General features: G+C 44.4%; 2 protein-coding genes across 2 annotated transcripts; one reads left to right on the forward strand and one right to left on the reverse strand.

Annotated features, from left to right (window-relative positions):
* Positions 1–8384: 8384 nt before the first annotated feature.
* Positions 8385–15975, reverse strand: LOC121607185. The gene is made up of 3 exons (XM_041937894.1): positions 15852–15975; positions 8691–10189; positions 8385–8584 (listed from the first exon to the last, which is right to left on the reverse strand). Exons 2-3 carry the CDS (start codon positions 9432–9434, stop codon positions 8423–8425), a joined length of 906 nt encoding a protein of 301 aa, XP_041793828.1. The 5' UTR covers positions 9435–10189; positions 15852–15975; the 3' UTR covers positions 8385–8422.
* A 2033-nt stretch (positions 15976–18008) lies between these two features.
* nr2f1a (nuclear receptor subfamily 2, group F, member 1a) lies at positions 18009–26221 on the forward strand. Its single transcript, XM_041936553.1, has 3 exons — positions 18009–19304; positions 20699–21226; positions 25041–26221. The coding sequence occupies exons 1-3, from the start codon at positions 18875–18877 to the stop codon at positions 25313–25315; spliced, it is 1233 nt and encodes a 410-aa protein (XP_041792487.1). The 5' UTR covers positions 18009–18874; the 3' UTR covers positions 25316–26221.
* The last annotated feature ends 501 nt before the right edge of the window (positions 26222–26722 follow it).

The raw sequence follows: 26722 nt of genomic DNA on the forward strand, positions 1-26722 counted from the left end.
TTACAAACCATCTCAGTCAACGACACTCACGAACCTTGACCTCATCTGAAAGCATTAGACTTTGGTCTTGCAGTCAAAGCCGCATGAAGGAGCTGCAGAGTCCTTGAATCACCGCATTTCTACAGAACTTGAGAGGGTTGAGGTTTTTTTTTTGTTTTTTTTTTACTGCGTGTACTACCGAGCCACATTCATTTTAATACTTACAGTGTGTTGTTTATTAAAGACATAACGCCCTCTCAGATCTTGGCCTCTTGTAAGACATTTCACGGTGGAGTGTTTTCATGGCTGCCCGTCCCTGCAGTATGAGTCACACATGCATGCTGCTGTGGCTCTTTTGAGTGTGAGATAATACAATATGATGAGGTTTCTCAAAGTAAAGTATGATCATTACAGGAAACAGAGCTTCCTTTGAGTCTGCATTGCTCTGTGTCTTTGCTCGGTTTTGTTTTTTATGTTTTGTAGAGAGAGGGCCTTCATTAGCCTTGTACTATATGCAAACTGGTTCGCTGCCACAGCACAGACCACAACCACATGGTAATTCTTCTTGTCAGGATTTCATTATAAATGGCGCATGTGATGTTGTTGCTTTTTTTTCCATTATCTACATTTAACAAAAGGGCCTTTTGTCAGTAACTTGGCGCTGTGTAGCATCTTGGTAGTGTTGGCTTAGACACATCACTCAAAATGACTCAAAAAGTAAAATTATTTCTCAATAGTGCTAATATTGCTCATTAATACCTCCAGTAAAAAGTAGTAATTATTAATATTCTATCACTTTAAACACTTTACATTTAGTTTTAAAGTTTAAAAGATTTCACTTCCAGTGCCACCCGTAGGAAATATCGAGTGGATATGTTATTATTCCTGTTTTTCTTTCATCACAGTAGTCATCATTTCAGTTGGACAGAGAATACACATGGACATCAAAGCTGTTAATTACATTAATCCCAGTTTTTAAGGGTAAAAGATTAACTGATATTAATTTTCTAAGCAATGTTTTCAAATGGAGCGGCTGCTCCAGAAGTGACGAGTAAAACAAAAGTGATTTGTGAGTACCAAACCCAACACTGACTACATACAGGCATGCAGTGCTAATGGCATTGAGACATCTGCCCGCATCCACCCCATCGTCTGTTACACTCCCTATGGTTTGTTTTGGTGTGTGTGAGTAAGTGTTGGTTGTGTGTATCACGTCTTTGCCCTGTGAGACTCCTGCCAATCGATTCAAGGTGAGACCTGTCGATTAAACACCCTGAGCCGTGCTCTCTACCTAACCCCGGGGTGATTCAATCCCAGCCCTTACACACACATACGCACACCCGTACACAAACACACGCTCGCATACACACCCACTTCACCTGTCATCCATCAATACCTCCATCAGGGCCTCTATTGATCCCCTCCATCCAACCTCTTCACCCCATGCAGTACAACATCAGGGCCAAGACGACGTCCATGCAGGTTTAATTTCTGACAGATTTACAATAAAGCTCAAGTTATTATTTAACTCTTCCGGCTGCAGTGTGCTCTCTGATTTAGCACCCTGGGAGTGGATGAGTTACAGCTGACACGGAGAATCTGCCGGGGCTGGAATGGTAGGCACCCGGTTCATAACTCAGCCGCCGAATGTGTAGTTAGTCAATCACTTGATCTGTAATCACAAATGCTGCCAGAAATTACATGAGTGATGAGCTGTAATAAAAGCACTTACTTTTCCTGCTCTGTCTCTTAAGTGTTATTGGCAGACCCCTCTCTCCCAGGAGGCCGTGGCTGTGAAACAAAATCCCGATATAAACTGCCTCATTGGTCCCTGCCTCACGCTCTCTCTCTCTCTCTCTCTCTGGTGTACTGTATGTGCGTGTGTGTGTGTGTGTGTGTGTGTGACTGTGTGTGTTAATGCAGAGAGCTCCCACTACAGTGTAATACAAAGCTCTTTTTGACAGTCTTTCTTCCACTCTTGGATTGCCGTGCTTTAGGACAAATGAGCCTCACTCCAGTAAAGACAGTCATCCGCGTCTCTATCATTTATAATCTCTGATGTCTGCGGAGGCGCGGGGAAACACGATTCACTGACAATGACCATTTTAAAACAGGCCTGGCGGTATTAATTGGTCAGTAAAATGCATCATACACATATAGGTTTAAATGTGTTGCAGTGCTGTCGTAGCAGCAGTCGCTGCTGTTCAAACTTTCCTCGCCTCGCTCTCATGTCAGCCAAGACGTCCTGATAAGTTATGGTACATCAAAGACATGACCTTATGTACAGGTAATCAAACATCTCAGGGCCACGGCGAACCTTTCTTCAACTGTCTGTGACTCCCAGCTCCATAGCCTTTGGCAGGAGGTCATGCGTGACAGTTTTATTGATACGGACCTCTGTAATAATTACACAGCGGCTCGCATGCACTATTGATCAGGCCTATTGATAAAATCATATTTTACTGTAAAGGTCTGTTGATTTGATGCATTACAGCATAAATCTCTCCTCGCAAGCAACTGATTTGGAACTCCTACTACTGAGTGATGGATGTTTCCCGCAGATAAACACACATATATACACATACACACCACTATTTATATCTGTTGTTTGAATGGGGTTGTAACAGACACAGGTTAAAGAGAGACGGAGATGTAATGATATCTCTATCTTTAGTCCATCCATATAAATAGACGATCACATAGATCACAAGTGGGATCTGCTATCCAGCCCAGCTCATATGATGTGATATATAAGCGAGGGTGTTTATGGAGTCACTGCTCCATCTTATCATGATTTGTATTGTCAGCGGGGGCTGAATCTGCATGGTGGTAATAGATTCTGATGTGGTTCAAATGCCCCGTGGTGAATGGGAAATAGAGATGAATGTGACAGATCGTACAGAACTTGTCCTGTATATAAGCGGCCTTTAGAACTGTTGTTCTCCCAGGGAGGGAAGAGTAGATGGTTTAACGGCTGCCGTGTAGGGAAATGTCATCGCTGGCATTAAAACCGTAAGAATCTGATCCGCGAAGCTGACCTCTGCAGCCGACGCAATGAAAGTGACATGATTTCCAGAGGAGGAACATTCTATACTGTGGCTACCGCAGTTTTTATGGCGTTAAAGAGGTTTTTGTCATATTGAAGTTGCATGCAAGCTGAAATGCAGACTGATGCAGAACTAAACAGAAAATGTCAGGTAATATACGCTGGTGTCTGCGGTGTCACGCATTATCACCCTTTGATCTTACCTTGGAAAACATAATATGTGTAATAAAGGAAAATAACACATTTATTACTATTGGAGGAAAGGAAAAATCGGTCTTTATGGTTCAGGTTGAAAAGCAGCCTACTAGACCATGTTTCCGCTTTGGCCAGCAGTTCAAAAGCATGTTTTCTTTTTGGACTTTTCTCTGGCTGGATTCTGAACCACTTGGGGGTAGTTTGCGAAAGCTGTGGTGCACCAGTGACAGGCTGGTTTTCACATTTAAGGAGCCAAAGGGACATGGGGAGCATGTTCATGTTCAAGAGGCCTGCAGAAATCTTAAAACCGGGATATAGAGTTAATCGATGGCCCAGTCAAGGCCCCCCCAGAGCGGCTGCTCCTGCAAAATGCCGAACAGGCCTCCTGGCTGCAGCACAGGAATGCAGGGGATGGGGAGTTGATTTTAATCAGCAGTGATATGTTTTATAAGCATAAAACCTGCTCCATCCTGAACTCTTATAAATGCCCTGTGTTCTGATGAAAGTAAAAGTGTAGAGGTTTCTATTTTTTTCTGATGCAAACCAAATGCATGGCGGCCTTTAAAAGACTAACACAACAGGTCCTAGAAATAAACAGAAGTGGGAGGAACATTGTATTAGCGAAAAAAGAAATCATTTTGTCACGTAAAAGCATTTTTAAAAATGCAAGCCATTTTCTCCTCAGCATTTTGAGATCAATGCATCTATAGTGTGTGATTGATACAGTATGGAATCTATCTGTGGAAGACGCCACGTAACTAAAGCATGCCGCTGACTTTGAACATACTCGCCACTTTTGTACCACAGCTGTTTGAAATGCTAATATAGAGCTTGTGAAATAGCAACAATACCGCCAGTGTGTTCCCCAGAGCTGGAGGGAGAAGGCAGAGCAAGACAAAGGCAGTTTTTAATCTGAGCAGGAAGCATACAGTGGCGATTCACTGTGACACGGTGATTGATATGAGTGAGTAGTGTATTTACCGAGTCTGACGGGATAGGAGAAAGAGAGTGTTTTCTTCCCATCCGCACGCTTATCTCCCTCCATAAATCACTGCCAATGGGATGCATAAATGTGCACGAGCAAACGTTGTATTGCTCCGACTCAGGCAATTCCACTTTGACCTTTACATTTGGCATTGGTCACTGGTGCTAAACGCATGCCATGACCTTCCCTGACCTTGGGCTATTCATATTTAATAGTCGTGAAGCCTTAGAGTTCCTCAGATGGCATACATGTATGAAAACACACCAAACAGTTAGTTACTGTGGTCAAGTAGAACACAATTTAATGCCAAAATGTGTTTTTTTTTTTATCCTGAATGGCTCGTGCAATTTTCTATATCAATCTAACTATCACATATATGAAGAGAGAGGATATGATCCATTTTATTCTTCTCATCAGTCTGTGTCTTTATAGCTCTGATTCCATTACCGCCTGCCCAGCGGCACACTGTGATGTCCTATGTCCATCCTAACCTTTGACTCTGGCCAGTGCTTTAAAGGTTCTGCACTTTGCCCTCTCGCATTTGACCTGTCTGAAGTATACCTTTATAATTGCCCCTGTCGCTATCAAATGCACATATGAGAGGGTGCAGGGGCAGGGGGCCGAAGTCTGTCCAATAACCTTTTGGCCTCTTGTTCATCCATTCTGCTCGAAGCAAGCACAGCAGGCTTCCTCCCCCTACCCACAATCCCATACTGTATTAGTCTGCATGTCGGAGTTATTGATGGTGCTCTGGAAATATTTTATTGGTCAGTCATGACCTTTGACTGGGGCAATGCAAACACTAACCCCCCTAAAGCTTCCTATTGACATGTAGATATATAATATATATATGATCAGATGGCTAATAGAAGTATGGATTTAGAATGGCTGAAGACCTGGTCATTTGGATTTTAACACCATGAGGTCAGCATTGCTTTTTCCACTATACACCAAGGATCACCAGGAAAAACACATATTGACTTTAATATAATGGAAAGTATCCAGAGATGCAAAGAAAAGACATTTCTCTTCAATGGGACATGGACAATAAAGACACAAAAAATTAAAATAGAAATAATATTATGCAATATCAAAATATGTTTTCGATTTTCAATTTACAAATAAAAACATTTCGTGCTCATCTTTAATTGCCAAAGTGCAAAGCACAAACAACCGAAGGTAAACTATCAAATACATTTCAAAATCCTCAATCCTTGTCTCTTCCCATCTTTCTATCGCTTTATTCCACATACTGTAAGGCTCTTCATCAAAGCAAGTGTATCTTGCACTGAAGCACCCACAATTAAGATAAGCCTGACCACAGCTGGACAATTACCTGCCTCCTAACCTTTCTGGAGGCACTTAAGAACGTAAGGACCCCCGAGGATAGATGTGCCCTGAGCAGAACAAGCACTTCAACAGGCCAGAGAGGGAGGGAGGGAGGGAGAGAGGGAGGGTGTAACGTATGAGAATGCAGGGGTAAAGAAAGGGGGCAGCAATGAGGAAGAAAAAGTGATAGAAATAGAGAAAAAGACAGTATCATGGTGAGATTACCTAATCCTCTGTCTGAGAGCAGTATTTGAAGGACCTGGTGGTGTCAGACATGAGGGGGCTTTGTGGAGGTTTACCCAGGAGAGGCCAGCTTAGCAGGGGGATCTAGTGGAACACCAGGTGACCGGTGCTGTGTCCCCGAGCACAAACCCCAGCCCATGGCTTTGTAAACACTGTTAAATTGATTGCGGGGAGCTGATGAGATTTCCCTGCAGCCTGGCTCATTATCACATTGCGTACCACCTCTAACTCGCTCGTACGGAGCCCTCTATGGATTGTCACTCTGGTTTATGTTGTAATTTTTAATGTAAGTGGCAGCGTTTTCAGTCAGAAGTTGATGTATCTGTCAGATTGTGCAGTGAAAAAGGAAGGAGGTGGGCATGCAGGAATTTCAAATGTGCCATGAATTTTGAAAAACATTGACTGTATTTAATTTCCTAATGCTTGGTGCAGCGCTTTTAACACCGGTCAGGGCGTTACAGTCTGCCCTGCTGTGCAACGGCGTGAGTTTCAGCACTGTATGATATCTGATCCCAAAAACCCTGCAGGGCAGCCACAGCAAATCAACAATGGATTAATGGATCTGGTTCTGCTCGTAAATCTCTGTGGGATTGGAAAGCGTTCGAGGACAGTCAGCCTGTAGTGGTGTGCTTAATGTTACAGGCAGTTTGGGTTTCCCATCGTTCAAAGCAGTGACAGGGTAGTAAAGATGTGGCAGCATCTTATGTCTGCGTTAAATCAGTGAACGTCAGGAATGCTGGATTGTCAGTCTGCAGTTCCAAGAGCTGAACCAGCACTGATTCATTGGTACACATTTGTTTAGAAATAACCCCAATGCTTCTCCATAGCTCTCAACATACTGCAGAATAACTTCATGCACCGTGGCAAAGACAGAAAAAAAAGATGTGTTGTGCAGACATGCCCTAATTCAACGGTGTCAGTACAACCCTTCAACCTTAGCCTAGTGCGGTAAGGCCTTGCCATAGATCACAGCGGTTAACAGTTAGCTGTTCCTGCAGGTGTATAGGGAATGGCAGTAACTGCTTCCATTACTGGAGAGAATGGCCCAACTCCCACAGCCCCCTCCAGACAGCGCTGTCATTACCCATCCATTGTGAGGCCTGAGAGGGAGCTGTAAGTACGGCAGACTTATGGCTTTGTTAGAGTGACTGGATGGTCTCCTCTGGCTCGGCGCAGGATAAGGAGGGACAGTGGTGTGGAAGGATAGCCAGATAGGCTGATAGAGATGGAGGATGAGGATGAATCGAACACCCCTTGATACCCCCACCACCACCACTCCCCGATGTGCTCCTGCGCAGAGTGCAGGCTGGAGGGTGGGGAGGGTTATTTGGTGCTATTTTTACAAGAAACGGGTTGATTTGTCTTAGGCCATTACCGTCTATTACAGCTGCGAGTCTTGGGGAAAAGGTGGGAAGCGGCAGACGCTGGCATTCTGCCTAAAGAGAAATCAATGAAACAAATTAATCCTTCGCTGGCTGCGGTGACACAGTAATCCATCATTCAGGGGGCGCTTTTACACACTGAATCAGGGAGCGAGGCAGGGAGGTGGAGGGATTGGGGGGTCGGGGGGCTGGGTTGGTGGGTGCGTGTTGGTTGGGAAGGGGTGGGGGAGAGCAGGACTGAGGCTCTGGGGGACAGGGGCAGACATCCACGCTCCGGTAACACTGGGGTATCGGTGGGTGGTGGCAGGGAATCAAGTGGCTCTGAGCCCTTCCTTTACATCCTTGAGCTGCCTGTGGACATACAGAGCAGGAGGAGGAGGAAAGGGACGTAAACACAATCGGCTGAACTGCAGCATGGACATGGCCATGATTACACACACACGCCTACACATATTTTCCATGTCGCCTGTCGCTTGCTGCCTGCTTTAACCCCACCACCGCGTTGATGGCTGGTGGTGATGACAGTGATAGAAGGGCTTTATTATTTATTTCCACTGAACATACAAACAGCCAACTGGTCATTAATGCATGGACATAACTTGGGTGTGAATGGATGGAGGGAGAAACGGGGGTCGTGAGGCGGTGGGAGACAGAGAGAGGAATCAGGGAGAGCTGGAGCCCTGCAGTAATCTGCTTGTGCAATGAAATCTCTTTTCTTACCATCCCAGCTGCACAACTTCACTGTGTGGTTTCATTTCAGTTGCGGCGTTACGTGCATTGTCCTGGTGATGCCATATTCTTTTGCAGTGTGGATCATCATAGCAACAGCCCTTGATCTAGGAGTCCCCACCCACAGACGTATAAAGAACTCACTGCCCTCTTGCCTTGGAAGGCGAAACACAGCCCACCATTTTACTATTCAAAGCAGAGAGCTGTGTACATGCACCCAGATTTGCCACGGTGATGCGCCACTGTGCGGCCAATTAGAGCTCAGATCTATCCATGTGATTGAGTCATGTGATCAGCTGCCCGGTGAGGAAACAGTCCCGTCCAGGCCAAGATCCATGTGAAGCAGCTGTACCCTCAGATGAATCACATAACAGCCGACATCAAATGGTATCACAATTCAACTGGGACTGAAGAGACAAAAAAAAAAAGAAAAAGAACCCCACATACGCACATATCGAGATTGATGTGTTTTTATTAAGATCTTTGCTGTGTTGCATTGCCTTTTAGTAATATTACATCATTATGAAAGCAAGTTCAAGAGCATGATCCACTCAGTGTTACTGTATCAGCCGGCTTTGTTGGTCTCCAGGCTCCTTTTGTGGCACCGCGGCTGCTCTGCTGACGTTCATCGATAGTGACTGTGTGTGTTTTTACAGCAGTGACTTGTAGCTGGAGCTCTGACGGAGGGTGGTGATGCTTAGGAAGTCGGGGTCATTCCAACAAAGAAAAAAAAAGGTAATACAGAAACACAACAAGCAGAACCATTATTTGCCGTGTCATTGTAATAGAGGGTGCCACTTACCTTAACCAGCTTCCCGAAGAGGAATACCAATAGCCCTCCTTTTCTCCCTAAAGACACAGGTGGTAGCATTCTGTGGAACGGCATGTTAGAAAATCTGAGAAAATAGTGGGTGGAGGAAAAAGAGGAGGGGGTGAGTGAATGTGCTGGGAGGAGAGAGAAGGGAGGGAGAGGCTGAGATTGGGCAGGGTGGTGCAGCAGAGAGGAAGGGTAAGAGTGGTCAGAGAGCAGAGAGAAGGCGAGGGAGGGAGGGAGGGAGGGGAAGAAGTGAAAGGATGGAAAAATGTGGGGATATTGCAGCAGAGCGGATGGTGTGAGGGAGGCAGAGTGAGAAATGTTGCCGGAAATGCTAGAGCCAGCAGCGTGTGTAAAAAACCACACTGCAACATTTCTCATCCTTGACATCACTGACAAGCTTTCCAAACACACACAGTGTGCTTTCAAAGTGCAGGGTTGCAATATCCAAATCTTTAGCACAGCTTCTCCTCTAAGATCTCCTCTGTTTTCTCTCCTCCTGTGAACGAGGCAGATACGGGGGAGGATATTAAATCCAACCGGTGTTGTAATTCTTAATTTGAAGGGTGCGTGCTTTGAGGTTCCCACAGCAAATACAATAAAACACGTTTGTTTGTAATGAGAACTTTCTCTGGGAGCGAAGGGGTGAGGAATGACGAATATGAGGAGAGGGGAGGAGGAGGACATAAGATTGTTGTGGAATGTTTGCCGTTCTGGCCAGAACTCGACCATCTCATTTGTCAGGGCTTGACCCCAGCTGCGGGGTCAAAGGTCAAAGGGAACATCTGAGGGAAGCGGACTCGGCTATCACACACACACACACACACACACACACACACACACACACACACACACACACACACACACACACACACACACACACACACAGACAAGTAAACACAAACATGTGTGAGAGTGTCTCTCCTTTGCTCTCCTCCAGCACGCTCACACATAATTCAAGCTCATGCGCAGGACAGCTGTACATATCATCATTAATATCCGTCCTAGTCTTATTTGTTTTATTAATACTGAGTGTTATGTTGACCTCTAGCTATGAAAAGATCAGCTGCCAGTTTCCCAAAAAGCATATTATGGTCCTTTTCCAACACAAATCATTTGAGTTCCAGGCCGCTTGGATTCATTTCTGAGGAGTAGTGCTCGATAAACGCACACTCCAGTAAGATACTTCATGAAAAATAACTAAATGTGAACTGAGCAGTAAAATTCAGATAGAATCTGAGACTGACTGCTAATTTACCATTAATGTTATATTCAGCACATGTATGATTAAGCACAATAAGCTTGTCAGTGCAGGGCTGCCATGTCAAGTGATCCCAACACTCATGCTTCGTCGTGGTGTCACCGTCACTGTCCTATAATCAAACAGCTCTCGCCATAAATTACATCTCATCCCAGTGTCAGTCCTCGCGCCACACTGACGCGTCCCGCTGGGTCTCCGAACGCCTGGCCGCCGCGTCGCTCTCTGCCTGCGAGGACACACAACGCAAGCTCTGTTAGAAAGGGCAAGGTTAGCTCCGGCGAATCACTCACACAGACGCTCTGCTTCAAGTTTCAAATTAAGGTGGGCAGAAAGCAGGCAGTGACAATGCGGGTGGCCCGCTTCAGTGGCCGACATAATCACTGGACACCTGTGAGTCACCTGACATTAAGACAACGGCCGCAGAGAGGCCACACCTTGCACGCTGAAAATGGTAGATTGAGTTACAGCTTAGTTGTTGTCGTGTATCTGCAAAGATTAGCGTGCCTTTACCATCTATGGCTGTTTTCTGGGTGCTCTCTTCTGCGCCCCCCCTGTCAGGAAACAAATTGTTCATTTTTTGTTGTTTAAAATTCAGCCTATCCTTCATTTTGTGCTCTGAAAAAAAGAGACAGGTAGCACAGCAACTGATATCCCTGGCTCTGAGATGCATCTCAAATCTTACACCTTTGTCATTCTTTGGCCAGAGACATCAAACAGGTGCTATGAATAATTTATCTTAAGAGTTTCACATTGATAAGGTCACAATCTGCCAGGTCTGGACACTAAACACAGGCCACCTTCACTTCACTGTCTTTTTACACACATGTGCCCACACATGCAAACACCAGACACATACCCTTCAAATGAAAATACACAAAATCTCAAGAGGCTTTTGTCCGTGTGTGTGTGTGTGGGGGGGGGTGTGAGAGACAGAAGGGTTTCTTGTGGTTTAATTTTTAATAGTGCTTTCAATAAGAAATGTATGCTATGTTAAAAAAAATGTATTTCACACAATCACTGTGTCGGCTAATCTGTGCTGTGTTTTGGCATTATAATAATATTTCACAGTTGTTTAGGAGGGTTGAAATGAATGTACTTTGATCGCAGCTTTATGCTCCTATATGCGCTCATTATGGCACAAAGTATTTTCAAGGTTGCTAAACGTAAATAAATATTTTTCGCTCAAACTGCCTCTGAGAGTTTGTGGGGGAATAATTTTGTGTTTTCTCTGCACTGATGTAAACTCGACTGCAACAGTGTGCTCAGTCTTTCTCAGCTCCAGCTTGCTGATGGTTCAGCTACACTACATTTCTAATTAAGCCCCTGCTGTGTGTTGGTTTTGGGGAAAAAATAATGCAATGCTGATGCGATGCCACTCATTTAGTTGCAAACCAAAAGTTAAATGATAAGGGGTGCAGACTGTGACCCAGTGTCAGCAATCACTGCAACCAAACTGTTCAAGTTACCAAAAGACAGAGAGCTGATTTGCTTTTTGTCTCTGAACAATTGTGTCCTGGTTTCAGTTTTATATTGTGTTTAATGTGAATTTACTCAATAAAAATATTCACAGAAAGATGGATAAACTGTGTTCAGATGAGTCCATCATCCACTACCACACTGACAGGACCCACAACCGGTGAGCTATGTCATCTTTTTTTTTTTTTTTTTTTAAAGTCTCCCCTTTTTAAATCACACAGGGAATCACTCCTCCACTGTGGTTACCCCCCACCCCTTCCTCTCTCCTCCTCCTCCTCCTCCTCCTCACCCTCTCCCTCTCTCTCCTTATTCGCGCTCCTAATAATCGCAATACTTCTTTAAAAATTGTTTTGCACTCCTGTGTGTCGGAGGGTAATCTCGCTCTTTTGTCGCTGAGCTGTATTTCTACTGTGTGTTGTCGGATAATGTGAGGATGGGATGAAAGGTAATCTGCGTGCAGAATTCCTAAAGCTGCCTTATCCTTGTTGAATTTCTCAAGAATTCCACCTTTGCCCTCCGGTTTCCCTGAAATAAATTACTTAAAAGGGTGAGATGCCTCCGCGCACCCCCGTTTGCGTCCCGGGTTTTGTATCGCCTCCTTTAAACGCAGTCAAACAGGTATTAAGTCTTATTTTAATTCACTTTATTCCTTAAGGCTGCGTCTCTCCCCGGATATTGCGCACGCACTTGGCAAATAAGAATAAATGATTTCCCAAACTTGCCTTAAAACATCATTCTCAATATTAAAATTTCTGTATTTTGTTGATTTGTGATTGCAGCTCTGCATGAAGTTGACAGTAATCTAAAGTGAACCACCGGCCACTGACAGTCGGAGCCCCTCTGATGAGACGTTTTGGCCCGTCAGTTAGGTTTCTGTTCTGCTTAGTTTGCTCTGTGTGTTTTGGCTTCGCCGCTGATTGATACACGCCATGGCTTCCTCTCACAGTGGATCCCTAAGAAGCGCACACGCTGTTGAAAATCTGTTTCCCTTCATCTAGCTTCTGGTACTTAAAGTTTGGTTTTTTGGTGTACTACAAAATTACAGTGTTTGCACTGTGGAACCACGAGGGTTTGGGTGCTAATGGATTTATAATCTCCGTCTCTGGGACCGTCCAAAGTAATTAGCACATAGGCTCTAAAGAAATGATGGTTAGTGAGCAATAAAGCCATTGCCCATAGCTTAAACTGACAGTCCCTCCAACTTAACTCCAACCTCAAGCCTAATTGGGAAAGTCATTGCAGTTATTGTCCTCAATTATAGTCTGGGATGCAAAAACCCTGGAAAGAGACTTCCATTCATCACGTGTGAAGCTGAAGGATGTGAAATCTCTGGAGACCCGAGGCCATATTAAAAATAATGAGGAAATAAACAATCATATCTCCATACAAAGGAGGATGGGGCACACTGGAGGGTGGTGCAGTTTTACAGTTAAGCACTTTTAGGGCTAAAGGATAGCTTTAAAAATAACATAATGAAATAAGAGAAATGATCAGAGCTGGTGTGATGCGCACAGTGAGCCTGAATACACAGACTGATATTTGCATGTCGCTTTTAAACTGATGTGTAAACTTTCCCTGTTTTTTCAGTGCCGGGTAATAATTAATAGCCATGCTGCTCTGTGAGCTCTTGTTGCCTGTTAAATGCCCCGGTCTTAAATAGCTGTAGCCTATAGGCTCAACGATATTTCCACTATTTCTCACGAATGGCCTTTCCATTAAGAGCGATTAGATTATGTCTATTGAAAGTTGCTGATCCATAGAAAAAAAGCCAGCGGATAAAAGGCGATTTCAAGTGACCTTCTCGTCCCTTTCACACCAATCTGAGCCCCCAGAATAATTTGGGGATCAGATTTGGACAAAAAGGAGCTGCTACCCCCCCACACCACCACCACCACACACACGCACACCCACCCTTTACCCCCTCCTCCCTTTTCAACACACAACCACTCAAAGCAACAAAACCTCCAATTCAAACATGAGAATGACTTAGGTTTTGTAAAATTAGGACTTGCAGAATTATGCCAGTGTTTGTGTTTGTTCTGTGCTCATCGCACAGTGGAAATCTGTCTTATTTTACAGGCTGCAGAGGTGTTGAGCAAAGTTACACAACTTCACTGTAGAAACTAGATTCTCACTTATAAAACCAGGTCAAAATCAGCGCTGTTTCAAACAGGTCGAAGGCTCTAATGTCATTTCACATTCGGTGATTTCACCTTAATGAGTAAAATTTAATTCGCCCCTGATGCCCAGCTGAAACAGCATGAATCAATATGCCACTGCAGGGTTACTGCTTGCATGTAGAAAGCAAATAATCCGGGAGCCCATTTGCAAAAACAAATTAGGCTGGAAACATGTCGCTGAAAGGTAGACAAGGGACTAAATGCAGGTATTTACTGTCATGATTTGTCAACATGACATCTATCCTGTTACATAGCAAACGTCTACCTCTTGGTCCTGTTTTGATGCCAAACGTGAAACACGTTGCTCTAATGTTCGTGAGCTCAAATGCTCTGAAAAGGTGGAAAACGGTATAAAATGATCTGCAAATTAGCGTCTCAGTTAAAATAAAAACAGGTGACACCATGTAATACCAGTGTCAGCAGCGCATGTTTGTTGACTTCCTAAATCCGTTCATTATTAATGAAAAAGACAAACTTCTTCCTGCACAGAGGCTCAGTCCAACAAGTGTGAAGTTATTTTGGAGGTTTGGAGCTGCGTCTTAGTGCCACACAGGCTCCATTTGACGATTAATCTGTCATTCCAGCAGCCAGGACCCAGCATGGGGATGTGTGGCGATGCTCACAGTCCCTCTGATAAAGGTGCTCGTCACTTTATTTGTTTTTGCACTATTTGAATTTTGCAGGCGGGCGCTGGGGGTGTCCGGGATCAGCTGTGCGTGGCGTCCAGAAACACAGTGTGTGCACTGGAGGTGCTGTGAGCAGAGGCCCCCTGGAAAAGCGAGTCAGCCTCTAAGCCCCATCCAACGTCTTTCCGGCTATATGCTCCGGTTATAACCCTGACGTGATCACACACAATCAATAATAAACAGACCCTCGACGATTTGTGGATCTCCACATCCGTGTGCGCCGTTTTAAATGCTCTAAAACGCGCTCTTGCAGTCGTCTGTTGTTTTATTGGGGGGCCTTGCACTTATGACCTCAGCGTTTTCCCAAATGATCGTGCTGCTCGTCGGTTTCAGCTGTTTTGAAGCTGCATTTCTCAGCCTCACAGCGTCCTACTGTATCTGTGTAAAAAGGGCATCAAGTTATTGATCAGCACAGATATGGCTAAACTGTTGCTTTCTACCCCTTTAAATGTTTAACTAACGAGGTCCTTTGACAAAACTACCATACAAGGGAAATTAAAACAATCACAGACAATTTGTTCTCGTGTTATTCAATTTTGATTAGAATAGAAAAAGTCAGATTTAATTTAAATATTCAAAGTTCACTAATTATCTGTTGCAAAGCAAAAGCAGTGGATTACATTACATGCAAACGGCTGCTAATGCGCAAATGCACCCATCACCAGAAAGACATGTTTAATAATATTGTGATTGTCTAATTCTTTACATGTTTTCAGGGATTTAGCAGAGTGTAAATTCTGCTGTTCAAATAAGAAAATAGGAACTCACGAAAAATTATTAATTAGCATTAACCTTCTGCACCCAGAGGAGGGTTAAGTTGGGGTTTTTTTGTGAGGTTATTTTACAAAGCTGACTGGCGTGCGGTTTGTCCCGGGATAAGTTAACCTGGCCTACATTGTTCTAATTTATTTTAAATCAGTTTTCATTCCGGTCCCTTCACATCAATAATGCTGCTTTGATAAATCGCCTTGTATGTCATCTTGCATTTCCTCACTGCAGCCTGCTCTAACACATAATGTGTTCTAACGGGTGCGTGAGATTTTGCGCCAATATATTTGCATCTGGCGGTATAGTGGCTGAAGTGGCGCTTGGAAAGCACCGTAAAAGATGGGCAGCGGCTGGTCTCCTTGATCAGCCTTTTAATCCGGTGACACTATCGCCGAGACAAACAGCCTGCTATCGATCTGTTCATTATGTGCTCAAACAACAAATAGCCTCGCAGGTGAGGCGCACGGGACGTGGAAGGGGGAAAAAAAGCTCCCATGTCCAGCGGTGCTGCAACCAGCCTGAAATAACATTACTGCTATCTGATGCAGAAATCAGTGAGGACAGCTGGGAAACGGAGGAACGAGTCTCGGTAATTGGCGATGATGTGCAGAAAAGACGCGACTGTTCACTAGTTGAAAAGTTGTGACTCTTGTCAGTGGCCGCGTCGGCTGCAGGGCTCCAAGTTTAACGGTCATGTGCCGTGACACAGAGGCTTCAGCCCCGCGTGCAGCGCCCTGCGTGTGCAGCGCAGGACGAGTGAGAAATAAACATGACTTACCGCCTCGGTGGCTGGTTTTACCCAGGTGGAAAGCCGCTCCTCCGCCGGTAACCGCCGCCGCCGGTGTTTCTTCCTTCAATGTCCTGCTGTCCACCTTCTCCCTTTTCTCTCGCCGCTTCCCAGCTTTCTATTAGAGCCCCTACCCCGCTCCCATTCGCTGTCCCTCTCACTCTACTCTCTTCTCCTGCGGAGCCCCCTTTCCAATCTGTGGAGTTAAATCTTAATGATACACTTACAGAAAAAAATTCTTTGTCCGATTTAATCTTATTGGTTTCACCTTTTCAAAGAGCTGGAGATATGGCCGGGGAGTTTCAGTGGAGTGTCCGACACAGGGACGGGAGAGAGAGCTCTCTTGTTGAATACTTAAAAAACAACCCATCCCTCCTATGCGTTTCCAAAGGAGGCACTTGCATATTTACGCTCCATTATATCCGCTAATATCTCTGTGTGCTTAAAGATCTGTGTAAAACCACTTTGTTTATTTTTTATTAAATAATGATTTGATGTATTATGGATGGTTATTCTTTTCCAACATGGTGTATTACCATGTTCTTGGAGGTGATTTACGCACATCATTTTCACTTCGTGTTCCGTATAAATCACATGCTATCCAAATGCTCGTTTGCTCTTTGGACTATTTTTATTTTCTTGTAATGCAAACCATATTTATTATTGCTCTGTGAAAGTTTTGTCTCCGTTATGCAACCGTAGCATCAAAACATGGCGCTTTTCATAAAGTCAAAAAAGACGAGAGAAAGCAGTACGCGAAATTGGGGCTTACTTTATTTTTAAAATAAAACTTTTGAGTTTTAAAAATTCATGTATGATGACTTGTACATGCATTAATATGAGGCTGTAATTGTACAATGTACGCTAGATGGCAGCGCGATCCAGACATTTTTGAGTGGGAGAGGTGGTAAGCCTGCAGAAACCCTGATACAAAAAAGCCGGAATCCCCATGCAAATTCCCAGCAACTTCACATGATTTTGAATTACTGTCATTATTAAGACATAATGTGACACCAGCTCAGTGATTGTGGAGACTATAGGACCTCGGTAATTATTGAATATTGCTTATTGCTCCGTCTAATTTTAGAGATTTTCGGCCGCTGGCACGGCATCCCGTTTGTATAACACACTGTCTTTTATGCATCATTTTTCCCATTGACATTTTCCTCCCGTTATAAGCTCGTTTTAACTAAATTGTAAGTTTTAATCAGCGAGACTGTGCCGATTACAGACGAGGATGTCCGCAATGCGCATGCCAAAGACAAAACAACGTGTGGAAATATAAATCCGCTTCAAACAAATCATGACATCCGTTAATTTTACCATAAAGACACCAGTCTAGGACAAACCATTTTGAAACTTTGGGGAATTTCTGAGCCAGAGTCCCCCTTTCGCCGCTGCGCACAGTTTTTGGTTTATTTGTCGTGCGTAAAAGCTTTGTGCCCCCTTGCCTTTACCCCGCTTTTTCTGCTATTCTATTCAGGGTTTCTTCCTCTTTTTGGTGACAATAGACGGCCCATACTAATCAGGTTTCAAAGTAAATAGCAGCGCGGGGCGAGCTCAATGTAAATTGTGCCTGTCAGAGCCCCCCAGCCCCTCCAGTCGTAGATGGCAACACTGCAAAAAATATCCGTCCGTCAGTCAGTTTAGTGTTGAGTCTGGAAATCTTGGATTTACCTAAACAGGAGACTGAATCTCACATCGGGGCGAGATGTTTCCACTTGTTTCCAGTCCCAATCGACAAATCACTGTATATTGTATAACACTGATTGTTGATTTCTGGAGGAATCTCCCTGTTTACTCTGCCTCATTTCAGCCGATTTGCTACTTAAATTTGTACAAAACGACTCGGACTCCGAATGGAAACAAGTGGGATTCTGTTAACCGCTCTTGCTTTCCCCCCCTAGCCCGTTTTCTCAGAATATAACATTTTAAGATTTGAACACGAGACCCAGATGACTTATCGGGATGGACATTTTTTGCAGTGAGCGAACGGAGGGGGACTCTAACCAATAGAGAGAAAGAGAGGGCTTGGCTATAACCTTAGCCTCCCATTTTCTCTCTCTCCCTATCTCCCCCCTCTCCTCCTCTCCTCCTCCTCTATGCAGGGCTCTGGCCAGTCAGTCGCCTTTGATTATCAGTCTCCAGCAGCCCCTCTCTTGGCTCCTTGACATGAGCACCATATAAGGCGCAGCGATCTCCATAGAAACGTGTCAGTTTCAATAGTAGTGTCAAAGTTCACTATATACAGACATTCGCGCAGATCCCCCGTTTCGGAAACATTGCTCTGCTGGTCCTCTCGTTTAAGCGCATTCATTTTTGGGTCTCTCCTTCTTCTTGCATATTCTATTAGTTGTTGCTGTTGGTCTTCTTTTTTTATCTTTTCTCTTCGTATCTCCATTCCTCCTGCTGGAGAGAGGTGAAACTATACATGGGCACTTCATTCGGCGACGCGGTTTTCTTTCGCTGCTGGGCGAGATGATGAGGTTTATTTAAGAATATAGATGTAAAAATCCAGCTCTTCAGTTTTTCCTCCCCTCCTGTTCGGCGAAGACGGGAGTGTAAAGGAGCAAGGGGAAGAAAAGAGAAAGGAATTTATCTCCGCAGCACTTTGGATCGCGTGTCTTTCCAGCAAAAGGTTGTTTTTTTTTACTCGCTCCTGCGTCCATGTGAATCGCTCCTGCCTTTCCTTTGTGGCTATTTTATATCAAACTGCAATTTGTTACGTCTGGACTCGGGTTTTCCTACAAGATTAGGGATTCCTGAATGGCTGACTGCAATTTACCTTGGAACTGGCCTCCCGATACTTGCATATCCTGATCGGGTGTCTATTCAATCGCCCTCCTGTATTTTGAATGTATTGATCGCGTTCTCCCCTTCTTACCCCATATGAGATTGCGTGCTCCGATTTGACTTTGCACTGCCCTGTCTTTTGAGATCTCATTTTTTTCCTCCTCTACGCTCCATAAACACCGGCGATCATTTCGCTTTATAGCACTTTCCGGGGCCGAGATATGGCAATGGTAGTTAGCGTCTGGCGAGATCCGCAGGAAGACGTGGCCGGAGGACCTCCGAGCGGCCCCAACCCAGCAGCGCAGCCGGCGAGGGAGCAGCAGGCGGCGTCGGCGGCGCCGCACACTCCGCAGACCCCCAGCCAGCCGGGACCCCCGTCCACACCAGGGACCGCCGGGGACAAGGGGAGTCAAAATTCTGGACAGAGTCAGCAGCATATTGAATGTGTGGTTTGCGGAGACAAATCGAGCGGCAAACACTATGGCCAGTTCACCTGCGAGGGATGCAAAAGTTTCTTCAAGAGGAGTGTACGGAGGAACTTAACATACTCATGTCGTGCCAATAGGAACTGTCCCATTGACCAGCACCACCGAAATCAGTGCCAATACTGCCGGCTGAAGAAGTGTTTAAAAGTGGGAATGCGGCGGGAAGGTGAATATATATTTTAAAGCCCACTCATTATTACTCATCCTAGTAGCAAGCGAACAGGGCTGCCATGTTGCATTAAGGTCACAGGCTATACGGCTGGGCATACTGCAGTCTCCATCCATGTTTTTAGGGATGTTTGCATGAATGATTAGTCTTTCTGCCTATGTGAGCGAGGGCAAAAAGGCCAGTGCGGCCACAGCAACTATGCTTGTGAATGCAGGTCGCCCGAACAAAGCGGCTCGTCTGGCTGACCCTTTCATTTGGTTTTTTCTAAATTGTACTATTATCAAGCAAAAAGGCATTCGGTCCAACAGGCCCTTTTTACGTATAGGTTTTAGAGCAGAAGAGGGGCTGTGTGTGTGTGTGTGTGTGTGTGTGTGTGCGCGCGCCTGCATGTCTGTCTGTGTGCTTGTGTGTAGCCCGTGTGTGTGAGAGAGTGTGTGTTTGTGCAGTGTGCACGGCTAATAGTGCCTTCCATAAGTATGTGCAGCTTACTAATTTATAATTGTACAGTGGTGGCTTGCAAGACGTGTGTGTGAATGTAGAATGAACACACTACAAGCCCACGTCTCTCTCTGCCTCCATATGCTGACTAGACAGCTCAGACACACTGAATAATGCCGCTGAAGTTGTTCATGGCTCATTGTTTTGCCTGGTGCATTACAGGCCGTATAAGTTTCCCCCCTATGTCAAGTGTTTTATCCAATTTATGCAAACATCCCTCATTTTAAATGTGCTATTTGCAGTGCAGAGTAGAAAGCCACGTAGAGTGTAGACTGAGTACATGAATATTTATTTTTTCATATTAAACAATAGCTGAATTCCTTTTTTCCCCATGGTGCCGTTTGATGTGGGTAAAATGTGCAAATGTGATTGCAATTAACAGTAATTATCAATCATATTTGTAATATGTTTGGCCACAATTAATAATTCTGAATATAAATAAAAACCCACATAAATATAAAGGGAAAGAAATATAAGTAGGCTACTGCACGTGATGTGCAATTGCGCCCTGAAATAGTGAGAATAGTAAATTTGTGAAATGTACTTTTGGATGAGAGAAAATGTGTGTTTTTGCTGTGTAAAAGTGGCTCATTTTCCATGCAGCCCATGCAGCGTGCGTCTTTAAAAACAAATGTAAACAGTGTGAAGGTTGAGGGACACAGCACATCTGTTTAGACGAGATGTTTATGTTGTCGATAGAATAATCTCTGCAATATTATAGTCTGACAAACAGCACACAATGGCCAGTACGTTTTGAAACGCGTGCTGCATTTCGATTTCAGTGCATGCCGTGTTAAACACACTAGCTGGAACTTGCTTGACTTGTGCTACTCGTGAACAATGTTTATCAGTCCTGGATGCACATTTCCTCTTTTTCTCTTTCTTTTTGTCAGCGGTTCAGCGAGGACGAATGCCTCCAACCCAGCCCAACCCAGGCCAGTACGCGCTGACGAACGGGGACCCTCTGAATGGCCACTGCTATCTGTCCGGATACATCTCGTTATTGCTGCGGGCCGAGCCTTATCCGACGTCCCGGTACGGGAGCCAGTGCATGCAGCCCAACAATATCATGGGCATCGAGAACATCTGCGAGCTGGCGGCTCGTTTGCTCTTCAGCGCCGTGGAGTGGGCGAGAAACATCCCTTTCTTTCCCGACCTGCAGATCACCGACCAGGTGTCCCTTCTCAGGCTGACGTGGAGCGAGTTGTTTGTGCTTAACGCAGCCCAGTGCTCCATGCCTCTGCATGTGGCCCCTCTGCTCGCCGCGGCGGGCCTCCACGCCTCCCCGATGTCCGCGGACCGAGTCGTGGCTTTCATGGATCACATCCGGATCTTCCAGGAGCAAGTGGAGAAGCTTAAGACCCTGCACGTAGACTCGGCAGAGTACAGCTGCCTCAAGGCCATCGTGCTTTTTACATCAGGTGGGTGTCCGACATGTCACATAGGAACATGTCTATAACCGAGTGAGGCCTAGTTGTAGTAATGTTAGTGGGCGCGAGGCTCGCAGGGCGAAACACTGTGGCATCAAGAATATGGCTGTCAAGTACAGGCTGGTCACAAATCTGAGTTTACGAGATGTTTGTGTTGCCGATGGAAAAGCTATTTTGTCAACAGCTTGCTACATATCTACTTACATGCATTCCCATGTCAGTTGTAGCCGCAGCATAAGACGTGTAAACAAATCCAGATTGAGCGAGCGCATCAAGTTTTTTAGTGTAACACTCAGCTCAGTGCTTTTTTAAATTGGACATAGCTGTCAATCTCACGTATGTAAATATTTTATAATTGTCGAGTTTGAACTTTTTTGAACACGTCTGAGCCGAGATCGAGACCGCAGGTTCGCGTCCTTAAATTTTGGAACAGGTGTCAAATAATTGAGCGTAAAGACGACGTAGTCTATCACTGGGTGATATATGACAGCTGATGCATTTATGAGTGTTGGTGCATGCTTTTATCCTCGCTTTGCGTGCACAAACACATGTCTTGGGGGGCAGGAAATAATCCTTAGCAGACTGAGATAAAAAAAAAAAGCTGATGGAAGTTGACTCATATGTCAGTGCGTCGCTTCTGTAGGACGCAGGGCAGCACTGCTCTGTCGATTGTTTGTCGATTAATCTTAGCTGAGTAAGCTGACCTATTAATTTTCTTAGTTATTGGGGATAGTTTCTCTCGCCGCACACACTTTGAAAAGTCATCAGCAGCAATTTCCAAAAGTAACCTACATTGTTGATAGCTTAATTGATGTCTGACTGGGGCAAGGTCCTAAAGGTCCCCATTTACGCTCGGCGCGTAATTTAGATGCTATTTTGGAGCTGCTTGTGTACGCTTGGTGCCATCAGGCCTGTTGTGTCAAGGAGTCTGCTGGTGATGGGAAGTAAAAGGGAAAGTCTCAACTCACTCACAGGCCCCAAACTACTTCCGAACTTACCTCAAAGTTTTGACCTCATTGTCTCACGTTTGGCCCATTCTAAAATTCTGTAAAACGGTTGAGCGTAACCTATAATTGGACACGGTCGTGACAAAATTTTCAGTTTTATTCTGGTTTTCGGATTTGGATTTATATTGAAATAATTCCCACTTTCAATATCCCTAGAAAGCGTCATAAGTCTATATTGAACTGAGTGGCTACACTTGTCTTCTAGCATGTTTCAATAATCATTGTTTATTATTCGCTTAACGTCACAAGGACGAACAACTATATATAAATATATTACTTTTACTGTTTTTAATAATTATATATTAATTTGCATTATATACAATTGTTGATAAATTCTTCCATACCATATTAAAATGTCATACACACTGTACAAAGTAATAATAAACTGTATGTAGTCAGGATCTTAATTATCCAAACTCTGAGTTTGAGTTTTCGCACCAGACCTAGAGGTCATATTCCAAACTTTTAAACCACCTTTTTTGGCGAACACAACATTACCACATTCAGTTAGAGCACCTTCTGATTTTTTTTCAATATATATATTTTAGTTTCAGGAGCCATAATAACTACTTTTTAGTTTTTGGGGTTTGGCAACTAGGTTAATTTGACACGCCAAATTCAGAAGGCACACAGAGAGGTAAATGTATGTTTTAGCACAAATAAATACGGAGTTTTCCTCAGTCACCGTATTTAAGTCACGTGACATCCTGATAAATTCGCCTCACCGTGTGCACTGGCACATTTGACCATACTTTCCTATTGCACGGTGTTTCTCTAATTCACCCCAGATTACCCAGAGAAACTTCATACACACATTAACATCCAGCATGTTTTCTAACAGATCATTTAGTTGGGTTGATAGGCTACAACTGGTGTTGGCTATAACAAGTCATGTGGCGCTTTGCCAAGACCAGCGTGGATTGTTTGCCTTTAATAACACCAGACTTGTCAGTATTAGATGCATAAATAATGGTGGTCAGGCTAAACTATTTCACCACAGTTCAGGATCATTGTCTTCAGTGTGTGCCTTTGCTAACCTATCACAGAAATAGTCGTTTGCGAATCTGGAAGCTATCTGCTCCCTTGTCTCAGTCTGTTGAGGCAGTGGGGTGCAGGGTTGCAGGCAGGCCTAATGGAGAACTATGGGATGTCTTTGACCAGCTTTCTCTTGACACATACATTCAACTGCAGCCTATTCAATGCTTTGAACTGGCTGTGTCGCTGCATTGCAACAATCATGGCAGGTATTTATATTTTACAAAAAAAAAAAAAAAAAAAAAGCAATTCATTCAACCTTATTGATTGCTGTAGATTTTAAAAGGGACACTCAGCGTTAATCCACAGGGATTTGCATACATGGGGCTCTGACCGGCCGGGCTAAGGTCACAGTAAATCACCCCGAGATCTCAGCGTTGCCCCCGGGTTCATAAGGTTATTGTGTCTGGCCATAGTGAGTTATAGCACTGAGAAATCGCGAATAGGCTTAAACGCCTCTGTCCGGCGTTCAGTGCTTGAAAACTAAAGCTTGTGCAGTTTCTACAAAAGCACAGCTCAATGCAGACCGTTATAAGGACAGCCTAGACTCCATGTGGGACCATATATGCCGGCGGTTATGCTGCTTGCGTTTACAGCAGTTTATAAGCGGTAGAACACGCATGCTTGGGTTGTGTGGAAAACGGTGCTCTTTACAACAGGCTAAAGCATCGTACGACACTAACAAGCCTTCTGCGCTTTTGTCTATGCTGCAGCGTGGCTGCGCACGGCTGCAGAGCCACCGGCGAGCACCAACGCGCGCGTCTCGCCTGCGTTGCTGCACGGGCTCATTTTCTGACATTTTATGCCGCTTTTGCGTGACTATTGACTTCACCTCCTCTAATAAATTTGATTGCTTCCAGCGGCCTGTCCTATAGGCTCCATCGAAAAACAGGCCAAGAGTGGTCTATGGAGAGAAGAGCGGCGAAATGACTTAACAGCTTACTGCAGAGTAATTAGGTCACATTACATCCAGTGTAATTTCAGATTCATCAGTGCCGTTTATGTTTCCTTATACTTTGAATCCCCCGAGTCCAGACATCAAGAGCAGCGACCTTAAGGCCTGTAGCCTGTGCTCCACTGCCCCATCACTTCTTCCTCCACATGCTCACGCTGTTACACTGCTTTCATGACATTTAGCTCCATAATTCTTGTTGATCGTTGTAAGAGCAGGCAGAGATATCCTCCGCCGGGTTGTGCATCCCCTACTCCAGCAGCAAGCCCCCTTGTTTATTCTGTATGACAGTCCCACTCGCTCAGTGTGATGTAGCATGTTTGGCCAGTGTGTTTGTTCATTCCACTTTGTCAATAACACGTAAAGGCTGATGTTGAATGATAACCAGAGCGCTTTTGCAGGACATAAATTGGGTATGGCACGGTGTGCACTTGCCAAAGCTAAGCCCACGTGAGGCTGGAACTGACCATGTGGCTTTGTGTTGGTATTTTGTGCAGAAAATATTAAGCGAATTTGTCAGCTGTGTAATTTGAGCTGCATCACTCCACATAATTCTGCTGAAAAAGTCATATCTGCGTTTGATATCGCTCCTGTGAGGTGTGTGTGCTCCTCTGCAAGCTTCGTGACCCGAGATGCTCAGATGTTTTAACCATATATCTATTTTCAGCCACCAGTTATTGTTTGAATGTTGCAGTCTCACAGCAAAACAATCTCACACTCGTGGACTTTTCCACAGCATGTCGTACCTTGGGGTTTTACAGCCATGACGAGCCTAACCACAGTGTTTTCGGTGCGTGTGTGTGTTTCTCAGACGCTTGCGGCCTGTCGGACGCTGCTCACATCGAGAGCCTACAGGAGAAATCCCAGTGCGCCCTGGAGGAGTACGTGAGGAGCCAGTACCCGAACCAGCCCAGCCGCTTTGGGAAGCTCCTGCTGCGGCTGCCCTCTCTGCGCACCGTCTCATCGTCGGTAATCGAGCAGCTGTTTTTCGTCCGCTTGGTAGGTAAAACTCCTATTGAAACCCTCATCAGGGATATGCTATTATCCGGGAGCAGCTTCAACTGGCCTTACATGTCCATCCAATGATCCTTATATGAAAGAGGAAAAAAGAGAGGAAAAAAAGGACCAAAATTCAGCACCCCTCACCCCATCCTCCTTCAAGAAGACTATATATAGGACCTTTTCTGAGAAACTTGGAAGACATTACTTTTTTTCTGTCTTCTGGGACTGATATGGAATACATTATGTACAGAAAAATATTGGAACTGGACTTTACACCTGTGTAAATCCACCCTCATCTTCAAGAACAATACTCTTCATTTTGTAAAATACTAGTCTTTATTTTCCTTTTTTGTAAAAAAATACAAATAAAATGAAAAACATCATATGCGCAGTAAGAAAAAAAGAATCAAGACTTAGCGGGAAAATAATGTTTCCAAGCAATTATAAGAATTGTCCTGTGTCTATGTACCTCTCTGTTTTGTATTTTTTCTGGTTCTAAACCAGGGTTTCTGTGATTCTATACTAATAATTTTTTGATATAACCTTTTGCTTCTTATAATGAGTGCGATATATGTTGTCGAAGCTATGTTCTCCAAGAATTAAAATTGAAGTGAGAATTTAAAAACAGAAAAATAAAGAAATTTAGACAAATAAGAAACAGTCTAATCGCTATGACAATATCACCACTGATGGTTGAACTTTTTTCCCAATTGATACGATGGACCTGCAAACTGACCTCCAGGACATTTTTACTGAGAGGACGTCTGGGGCGCCTTTCCCCGGGCCATGAGTGCGTGTGGAGTCGATCATCAGTCAAAGAGGAGAGACATGAAAATCAAAAGCACTTTTAATATATCATTTCAAATACATTTTGTTTGTTTCGTCTTGAAAATTTTCATTGTTTCTTGAATTTTATTGGTTGTTGCCTTCAATTTGCTTACTCCATGATGCAGCTTTTTGCAGAAGGGTCGGTTGATGAAGTTGTGTGATGGTGACTGTACTATTAAAAAAAGAAATAGGCAACGATGTCTCATTCTCAAGCATTTTCCTGGAAGCAAGTGTCAAGATGCTCGCTCTTATTTTACACCATCTGAGGGAATCTGTCGTCTCTGTGCGCTCCTGGTTCCTATAAGAAAAGCGCAAGTGCAGCCTCCAGTTTCTGAGTCACTATCCAGCACTGCCTTCTACTCAAACATATAATTGTGAATACACTGTTTGCCTCTACTACACCTACCAGTGAAAACGAGGTGATACACGGGATTAAGCGTGGTAATTACACTATGGGTGCAAACCTTACATTTTAACAGACCCACTGACATAACTGGCAACGCGAACACAAAGGAGGGGAGGCTATACGTGAGGAACTACAGCAGTGAGCTCTCTGCCAGCCTGCGAGCGCATTAATGTTTAATATTTTTCCCAGACAGCAAGGAAAGCCTGCGCACCACACAGAGCCACCTCCATCCTACCTCCTGTGGCTTAATCAAGGTG

Source organism: Chelmon rostratus, chromosome 5 (genome assembly GCF_017976325.1).
Source record: "Chelmon rostratus isolate fCheRos1 chromosome 5, fCheRos1.pri, whole genome shotgun sequence".
NCBI lineage: Eukaryota > Metazoa > Chordata > Actinopteri > Chaetodontiformes > Chaetodontidae > Chelmon > Chelmon rostratus.